Source organism: Mytilus trossulus, chromosome 4 (assembly GCF_036588685.1).
Source record: "Mytilus trossulus isolate FHL-02 chromosome 4, PNRI_Mtr1.1.1.hap1, whole genome shotgun sequence".
Classification (NCBI taxonomy): domain Eukaryota; kingdom Metazoa; phylum Mollusca; class Bivalvia; order Mytilida; family Mytilidae; genus Mytilus; species Mytilus trossulus.
In genome coordinates, this window is record NC_086376.1 from 90,777,993 (window position 1) to 90,788,539 (window position 10,547).

The 10,547-nt window shown below is 31.8% G+C and overlaps 1 protein-coding gene across 2 annotated transcripts; it reads left to right on the top strand.

Moving 5' to 3' along the window:
- The first annotated feature begins 611 nt into the window (after nucleotides 1-611).
- LOC134714298 (cornifelin-like) lies at nucleotides 612-5,759 on the top strand. 2 transcript variants are annotated; one of them, XM_063575534.1, is made up of 4 exons: nucleotides 612-732; nucleotides 3,598-3,718; nucleotides 4,185-4,324; nucleotides 5,538-5,759. In XM_063575534.1, exons 2-4 carry the CDS (start codon nucleotides 3,598-3,600, stop codon nucleotides 5,631-5,633), a joined length of 357 nt encoding a protein of 118 aa, XP_063431604.1. In that variant the 5' UTR covers nucleotides 612-732; the 3' UTR covers nucleotides 5,634-5,759. The 2 variants fall into 2 exon arrangements, with proteins under 2 accessions (XP_063431604.1, XP_063431605.1); XM_063575535.1 differs by having other exon boundaries at nucleotides 646-756.
- Nucleotides 5,760-10,547: the final 4,788 nt, after the last annotated feature.

Here is a 10,547-nt window from a genome sequence, read left to right on the forward strand (position 1 = left end):
ACATATATATATAAGTACACCACTGATATGTAATAATCAATATTGATATCATATTGAACATCTTTTTCTAAAGTTTGCATTTATTACATTGCATTCTAATAAAGGAAATACCTTGCACTGCATTCAACAAAGTGCAAGACAAGTCCGTTCTATGACTGTGGACTTATGAAATTGCAAGGTCCTAATGATATTGAATTAGTGATCAATTTCGTCATCAATATAACAGAAAGTAGTTAACCAAAACTATTTGATTTGATATTAGAAATTGTTGTCAAGACAAATTGTTGTTTATAATAGATTTCATAGTTGACAAAATTTCATATTTAGCTCCTCTTCTGATTAAGTTTATGAGAAAGTATAAAATGTTAACACTCAATGAATAGAAGTTGGAAGGTTGTCAAAAGTGCAGTGCATAACGAAACCTTAATGTTGATTCAATATTAGAAACTGTTGCTAAGAAGTATTCTTTATTGACACGAAACTTTTTTCTGTTAATAAATTAAACTACGCTTCATAGATTTTCTAAAAGCAACGCAGGTTACAATTTACATAAAAGTTAAAAAAATGAATACATATGCTCAAATCAAAATTATTGATAACTTGATGAATATTCATACAGAATTGTCAAATATAAAAAGGAACGTTATTTTTGTCGAATTTCTATCATAATCATAATATTAGGAGAGGAGGAAGACTTTACTTTGTATCATTACTAATACCATTTTAGCAGAAGTAAGTTATTGTTATCATTTTCAGGTATGATTAAAGGCAACGGAACAAAGTCTTAAGAAGAATGGTGTTATTGTGTATGAAAAATAGATTCAGGGGGGGGGGGGAGTGGGGTGGGGGTCCAGAATGTTTTATGTCTGTACAAAAAGGGTTTTGCTGTTAAGAACTAAAAATAAGGGGATCAGTTTTTTTTATCAGCAGCTGTTATGTTTACTAGATTTTGAAATTGTTTAAAATTTTCGTAGTATTGACAAAGATAACCAATTGTCTGATTATTTCATCGCCTCTGCTTTTTTTGTGCTTGATATTGTTTAATCAATACATACACTGCTGAACATATAACATAGACATGCTGAATGGTAATCCCTACCAATAAAAATAATGATAATAAGATATGTTAAACAAATAATTTAAAAATCCGTTTAGAAAATTCTTGAAATAAAATGTGGTGGATGAGGTCAATAACATTAAGCAAAAATCATCAACATTTATACTTAACCCACTGGAAAGCATTTGTTCTCCTTCATTATCAAAATTTTGGTTTGCTTTTCTTTCTGTATATTTAATTATGTTTTCTTCTTCATTGAAGCCACATACTGTCTACTTCAATGGACGTTACATTTATAACTATTTAAAAAAAAAACCAGATTAAAAATAATGTCAAGCATTCGGATATTTGGTTCGACTACAAATCTTAAATTAGCTGTTAATCTCTGAAGTACATAAAACTTAGAAATATTTCCTAATTGTATTTAGGTTTTTTGTGGACATCAACATCTGTCCGTTTTTTGTTCTATCTAGGAATAGAGGAAGGTTTCAGAAATTTGGACACTGACTTTCATAATATCAAATTACTATTTAAAACACATGTTTCTTAATATAATGCATCTTTTTCGATCGAGAGCCACTTATGAATCTCATGATGATGAAATACGCGTCATGCTTAATTCAAAATAAATTATGATTTTTTGAAAATACATAATTAGCCCGTTGTCTTTGATGGGTGTTTTTTCCAAGCAATTGTCGGTAGGAAACATTTAAAATTATACGTGTCTCAAATTGCTAATGATCATGGTTGGGTACCGAAGAAACAATAATATAAAATCAAAACTAAAAAAAAACAAATTAATATCTGATATTGCTGAACTGAATTTACTCCAGCTTTAAACTGAAATGTGTAAATAATTGTGGAAAAAGTAAAATAGCAAAAATACTGAACTTCAAATAAAGTGAAAACAGAAAGCTCTTTAACAATGGGCAAAATCCAAAGCTCAAACTTTTTTGATGGAGAGGTGTCTCATTTACACTCATACCACAACTTCTTATATCTATACACAAAAAGTTCTTAAGCAAAACGAAAGACTAGAATACAATAAATGACCATAACACAATAGCGGCATGTATAATATTGAAGCCACAACAAGAGCATATTACGAAAAATGGACTAAACAGTAAAGGTTCAAAAACTACAAAGACAACTTAAAGCAAGATAACAGGTAATGATGATGATAAACAATGACAGTACTTATCATCAAGACGATCGTGTATTATTTAAGTTGATACGGACTATTTTTCGACAAGGTCTTGGTATCATCCAATTAACGTTTTTAGAAAACATTTCTGAACATGTGGCGAGTTAACCACTGAAGAGGGTCCTGATATTGGCCATGTGGCGGGGTTAGATAAAAGTTTTTAAGGAATTTTGACTCCTTTTTTAACAAGAAAACCTTATTCGATGTTAACATTATAGTTTGATAAAACAGCTAAGAAACACATAAAAAAATCTAGACTATGATTTTGTTTGTTCAATCATTAATGAAAGAGATGTTTTCTTCAATTACATATATGAATATATACATAATAAATTTTAGCTAGAAAAACATATTTTCTTAACAGTGTCATACTAAGGTAGATTAATGTTTACTTGGTTACTACGTGTTACACTATGTAATAAACTTATTTAATTTGTTGCATTTATCTATCTCCGGTATATGTTCATTTGTGTAATATCTTATGCATCATTAACCAAGCGATTATTGCAAATCATGTCCTGTTTGAACTAATTATGTATTCAAATTCATCAAAATTACAAGATTTCATGAGTTTTATAATTTTAGAATCGTCACTAACAAAGTTAATTTTCTTTCTATCATATGCTTGTTTAATATAAAAAAGAAGATGTGGTATGATTGCCAATGAGACAACTATCCACAAAAGACCAAAATGACACAGACATTAACAACTATAGGTAAAGTCTGCTTTCGACATTTAAGAATAAACTCAATCAACTGACTCGGATTGTCAGTTTTACTACCAAAAGCAAAAGTCGATGGTTCATTCCGGCTTCCTCCACCAATAAATACTGACCGCCAGGAAATATGCATTAAATAAAAATCAATCTATCAATTTTACATTTTTATCGATGAACAAATAAATCTTCGATTGATGCATGTTTTTTCAAGGAAAAAATAGTTTAGTTGTCTTCTTTTTTTAATGAAGACCTTCATATTTATATCATGAATTATCTTACTAGGTGTTTTGATATTTATGGTTTTGCCACTAGCTGTCAAAATAATGGTTTGAGAGAAGGGCCTTTTGTTACAACAAAGCTACCAACTGCTGAAGGGCGTACGTTGACATGTTTAAATCTTTGTCTTTTGGATTTACCGATAAGATTTTCCTCTGAGTTCAGTATTTTTGTGATTTTACTTTGGACTATGATTGATATGTCTCATACATTTCATTATATTTATGAATATCAATAAAATAGTTTTAAAATGAACCCCCCCATCCCCCCCCCCCCAAAAAAAAATAATAATGTATTATTCCTTTTAAGACACAAGCTATGCATTATTATTTATGTAACAGATGGCAGCACCCGTCACAGTACAACCACAATCTACGATGGGAAATTTACTTCTCTCAAATGTCCATGGTCATCGAGATTGGTCAACTGGTTTATTTGACTGTTTCACGGACTGCAGCACATGTAAGCTATCACATATAACATTCACTTTAAATTCAAGTTTTCTTTTTTTTTCGTAGTTCAAATTCCTATTGTAGGAATGGCACTTGTATCTATATAAAGGCCTTCATTTATCAAATTATTATCCTGATTCCAAAGTTATAGTAGAACAAAAAATTAAACCATCAAATACTAGGAAGTATTTTGTAATAACTGACAAGACCCTACTTATACATTGTTATTATTTATAAAGAAAATAATTATCATTATATCAAAGGAAGGAGAAAATAAAAAAATTTCTAATAGTATTCTGTTAACTTAATTTAAATTTGATAAATTGTTAAAATAATCATACTAATTTTATGTATTTGTATGTGTTGTCATTTGATCCACCCATTTGATATTATACCATGATAACATCAACTTTATAACGTATTTAAGTGAGAAAAGGACTTAATGTATAAATATAAGGGGAATATTTATGTTACAGGCATATATGGGTACTGTTGTTTGACATGTCTGACGTGCAGTGTAGCAACCAGAACTGGCGAATGTTGCTGTATGCCGTTTTTTGTTCCAGGTGGTACTATAACCATGAGAACTCGAATCAGAACACTTGGTGGTATCCAGGTAAGGAAAAACTTTTAATAAACGAATAAAGTTCATATTCGCAAATGATCGACGTGGCTGCGTCATCAGGGGATGACCTTTTATTCAATTTATTCATTTGTGTTCTTTCATTTTCTTTAGATTTTGATTTTAATAAGATATATGCAACGTTAGTCATCCTTTGAGTAACTTGTCTTATTCTAATTCATATTCAACACTGTTACTTCTGATTTCTATGATGAGTTTCTTTACAATGTATTTGTTTTTACATTTATGAAAGGTTACTGTGTACTTTTGGCAATGCACAAACTAATGCTCATATCAGATTGTTTATCACGTCTCTATACTAAATCCGTTGGATATGTTTTCATTGATACTTAAGTCCGGGAAAATGATTCATTCATTAATTGGTTTTTGGCTATTTTAGTCAGTGTGATGACTCTTAAATCGGAACTTCTGTGGGTTTCGTTTGTTGGTGTCATTCTGATGAGATAAGAAATTTCCAAATGATTTTTACGGTATGTTCTAATTTTATACACTATTATCCCATACAGGTGGCGGTTTGAGAGCTTTTCATTTATTGCCATGGTGTTGTCAGTTTATTTTTTATTTATGAGTTTGACTGTCCCTCTGGTATCTTTCGTCACTCTTTTCAGCCAAGTTATGATCCAAATCAAATGTTATTGCCAGAATCTAGTGTATATGACATTTATACACATAAACTCTTCGAGATAATATATCTTTAAATTGTAATTCTTAAGTGCCAGTCTGCCTAAGAATCAGGCAGTGGTGTAAACATGACCAAAAAAACCCACCAAAGTTGACATTGATTTTAGTTCATAATATTTAGTTATGCACAAAAATAACTTTCATTTCCATTTTCTGTTCTGGTAATAGAAGATACAATTTGGTTGAAATGCACTAGAAATTAAGGAATAAGGGGAGATAACTCTGTAATTTGCTATCATTTCAACCATTTTTTTAACCAAGTTATTTGATATTACCAGACACACACAAACGAAAGACTAATACTTTTTTAACTCAGGATGATGGTTAGTATTAAATAACATGGTTCCCTCGGCGGTTTTTTTCTTACCATGTTTTAATTTTTACCTAAATTGCCTGATTCTTAAGAAGACTGGCACTTAAGCTTTCAGATTTAATAACAGAATCCATGTATTTTTTCTTTACCTAATTTTTCTACTTATAACGTGATATATTACCTGTTTTGTAGGGTTCAGCCTGTAAGGACTGCCTGGTGCTCAATTTCTGTGGTGCATGTGCTATCTGTCAGATGTCAAGAGAAATAGACAACATGGGAATCCCCTAATTATCTATGATTTTGAATAGTGTCGTGCTTATTGTCTGCATTATATTTATCTGTGATATTATAGCAGGGTATCAAAACTTGTGATTGAGACTCAGCTCTTTCTTAATAAAGTTCACGAATTCCAAATGTATTGCTAGATCTGACGAATTATTAGTAGACATTTAGAAATATTACCATCTATTTAATTGGAAACCAAAGTCACTGCCTGATTTGACACGGTTTTGGGTCTGAATATTCGATTTTGGGTAAAATCGTGAAGCTGGATGTTTACTCCCGCTTTTAATATATTGAAATTTTATGAAAAATTCGCCAATCAATATATATATACCTCTGCAAAGTCACAACCCTTTATAACTTAGCAGGTAGGATTATTCATACTCAGTAGATTTAATAAGTGGTGCACAGTATTTACAGAATGATGTTCAATAGAGATTCGACTTTCTTTTGTAACATAGTGAAGGTATCAACATTTAACATACATAGTTATCAGGATGATAATTCCATACGCCAAACGCGATTTCGTCTACATAAGACTCACCAGTGACGCTCAGATCTAAACAATTGTAAAGCCAAACATGTACAAAGTTGAAGAGCATTGAGGACCCAAACATTCAAAAATTTGTGCCAAATACGGCTAAGGTTATCTATTCCTGGGATAAGAAAATCTTTAGTTTTTCGAAAAACTCAGAGTTTTGTAACAGGAATGACCATATACTAGTAATTGATATTCATGTCAACACCGAAGTGCTGGGTTGGTGAAACCCTCGGGGACGAAACGTCCACCAACAGTGGCATCGATCCAGTGTTGTAAATAGTTATCAAAGGGACCAGGATAATAATTCAATACGCCAGACGTGAGTTTCGTCTACATAAGGCGACGCTCAGGTATATTAATATAAAAATGTTTTAATTCTTCTGATTGGTTAGCCAATATTATAACACATATTCACCACAGTTTTGAGTTATGTTGTTGATTGAATAACCAGTCAAAAGCATAATCTACCGGCATTTATTTGAAAGCTTTACAATGACGGACAATGAAGTTAAAACAATACAACAAAAACAACAAAAAACGAGATATTGATTGCTTATGTTTTTGTAGAATATGCAACAATGCACTGGAGTACACATGCACATAAATTTAAAAAACCTTTAAATCTTTATGAATATTTTTTTATATTTGAAGTTCGGCATTATAATGTGATTCTCTTCAAAATGCAAAATGCTATAAATAAAGGCAACAGTTGTATACCGCTGTTCAAAACTCGTAAATATGAAATACTTTTAAAATACTTGTTATTGTGCAGAAGACCCGTAAATTGTGCTAATTGCAAACGGAATAATGAGTTCAGAAACAAAATTTTAACCAAATACTTCAATAAGATATATAGATATAGGAAGATGTGGTGTGAGTGCTAGACTTGCTACAATATTTCTCTCTTACTAATTCATATGTTTACTGATAAGTGCCAGCTTACTGATTGCCCTTGGAAACCTTCCTCCTGCAGATGTCAGTATAATTGTAATCTCCTAGTTATAGCAGTAAAATTATTAAAGGGGTAAAATTGAAAAAAATAATAATAATTAGGAAGGGACATGTAGCAAGTTTATGTGAGTGCCAATGAGACAACTCTCCATCCAAATAACAATTTAAAAAAGTACACCATTATAGGTCAATGTACGGCCTTAAACACGGAGCCTTGGTTCACACCGAACAACGAACTATAAAAGGCCCCAAAATTACTAGTGTAAAACCTTTCAAAATTGGAAAAACAATATAGGTCTTGGTAATACAGCTGTCATAAATTCTTTTTGTTGTCAGAGAGGTTGGAAGTGGTTTAATATCATCGATACTTTGTTAAAAATTTGGAAAAAAAGTATGTGAATGCAAACTTAGATTATTAGATAATCATATTAAAAAAAAAGCTCTGTGTTAGTCAACTTATAGAGATTAAAAGTGATGGGGAGATGAGATTTTATGGAACTAGTCAACTAGCCCGCAAAACATTCAATTGAACTAATTTTTAAATACCCCGAAAAGATTCTGCTGACAAAATGGATATACACATTCAAACAGAGATTCAAATGGAAGTCTCTCCCTTTCACACACACACACCTCCAAAAAGTATATATTCCCAATCAAACAACCAATCATAACAAAGTTAACATTAACAAGAATAGAACCCATTAAATACGCAGGTTTAAAGCTATAAGAAGTAAAATACTTATTGTCAAAGAAAGCAAAATAACTGTCAAGATAATACACATGAATTCTGCTGGTATTTAAAGTGCGCAGAGAAAATTAAGATAATAAAACATGATAATGATGCGGGGTAAAGCAGTCAACCAATCAATCAGTTAACTGACAATTATAAGATTTTTAATAATTTCATGAAACAGAAGCGGTTAAGATTTGGAATATTTGTAAGATATGTTCATAATTATAAATTCACTGTTAACAAATAAAGGCAACAGTAGTATACCGCTGTTCAAAATCATAAATCGATGGAGAAAAAAACAAATCCGCGTTACAAATTAAAACTGAGGGAAACGTATCAAATATAAGAGAACTACATTTTTTTTTGGTATACAGATTTAAAAACCAAAACAGACAAATGATATGTGCACACGCAAATATATGCTGGCGCCATTGCAACTAAAACGGGTTCAAAGCCAGGCTATCTGAACTATGCGTTATTATTACTTTCCTACCGACGAACATGATAAAATTCACAATGTTTGATGTAATTTGTGTTTCTTGGTCTTGTGTTTTTTTGTCGACTATTTTCCGTCTTTTTTTAATTTTTGTCATTTTTCCATTTTTTTCTGTGAATTTCTGAATGTCATTTTAGTGTCTTCTGTCACGTGTTTTTGAAGCAATACTTTAATATGGTTCACGATAGAGGCAATGAAATTCTGAACAGATTTTTTACGAATTTTGCACTAAATTGAGGATTTCTATACTATTAATTATGTATCAAATGGAACAATTTGTTCCCAAGTTGAGATTTTTAATAATAGAGTTATACCTACCAGTGAAAATTGACATTTATTAAATTAGAATATAATTCGTGTTAACTAGTTCTCATCGCAAACATCTAGGTGATCTAGAAATAAAAACATCCCTAGGATGTCCGATCACCTTACCTGTGTAATACACACCACTACAGGTAAATATACAGGTATTCTCATCAGTTTTTATTTTTGTCATGTTCCTTCAATCTACACTTACATGTATCTCGAAATTCATCTGGGGGATGGTGGTGGCCCCTTCACTGGTAGGTATAACTCTATTATTAAAAATCTCAACTTGGGAACAAATTGTTCCATTTTTAATAATATTCATTATACCTACCAGTGAAAATTGACATTTATTAAATTAGAATACTCACTGATTCCAAAGCAGTGTTGAATTCATTCAACGGTGGTGGATGAATTTCCTTCTCTTCAAGAAAAATCCACAAACAAATATCTTTCCAACAGGATAAAATACTACCACCATAACAAAAAAAACCACTATTTACATCTATATACAGCTACATGTTATACTGCAAATACAAATAAAATATCATACAAATAAATGAATTTGTATGCTTATATCCTATTCTAAAACTTTAGTGGCATCAAAATCTCGCAAATAAAACTTTGCGAAAGTTGATTCAACTGCCCAGTCGGCAGAATCTAAAATTGATTTCAAAGAAGCTCCCTTGTACAAAGCCCAACTTGGAGCTATAGCACGTGTGGAATGTGCATTAACTTTCATATTGTCATCATTATAAGCTATTCTAATAGCCTGTACAATCCAACTTGAAATAGTTGCTGTTGATACCGGTTTGTGCGGTTCATTTATTCCCAGAAAAAGCTTAATTCTTTCTGATTCACTCAACTTTCCCCGAAAATTCTTAGTTTTATCCAAATAAACTGAAAGAGCTCTTTTTGGATCTATTAAAGTTTTCTCTGGAAAACTGGGAACAAATAATTTTTCTCCAAAATGTGTTTGTCTATCTTGCTTGGCTAAGCCCTGTCTTACAAAAGTAATACCCTTACTTTGAACTCTCATTGACTTGTCATCAATACGGAGACTTTGCAAATCACTACATCTTCTGAATGTAGTTATGGCAACTAAAAACACTGTTTTTAAAGTTACATGCTTTAAATCAACTTCTTGCATAGGCTCAAAAGGTTTCTTCTCAAGAGCCAGTAATTCTAAATTCCATGCAGGCAGAATTTTAACCTTTGGAGGTCTAGAATTAAAAACACCTTTGATAATTCTAACTATGTTAGGGTGTTGGCCGACAGGAAAATTTTGCACTGGAGGTAACACTGCTGATAACATAGATCGATAACCTGCTATTGTCCTATATTGCAAACCAGAATGAAATAAATAAGCCAAAAAATCGGCAATCTGATTTAAATTTGCTGCATATGGATCAATTTGTCTCTCACCACACCAGCTATTAAACTTTTCGAATTTTGAGGAATACACCTTTTTTGTACCATCGCGCCATGAAGCTGAGAGCAATGTTCTTGCTGATTCAGAAAATCCCTCTGTTTTAAAACGTCTGTCGAAAGAAGCCATGCTGTCAGATTTAATATTTCTGGATTTGGATGAAACATTTTCATTTTGGACTGAGACAACAAATTGTCCATTACTGGTAGTCTTATTGGGCATGCTATCAGTAACTGTAAAATCTCTGTGTACCAGTGTCTCCTTGGCCACTGGGGCGCAATCAAGATAATCTGACAGTGGAACTGCCTCATATATTGCAATATCCTTGGAATCAGACAAATTGGGGGAAACACATACGCGTACATGTTCTCCCAAGGAATTGTCAGAGCATCCAAGGCCAAAGCATTGGGATGAGGAATCCAAGTGCAAAAGATTTCTGTCTGGCGATTTTCCCATGACGCAAA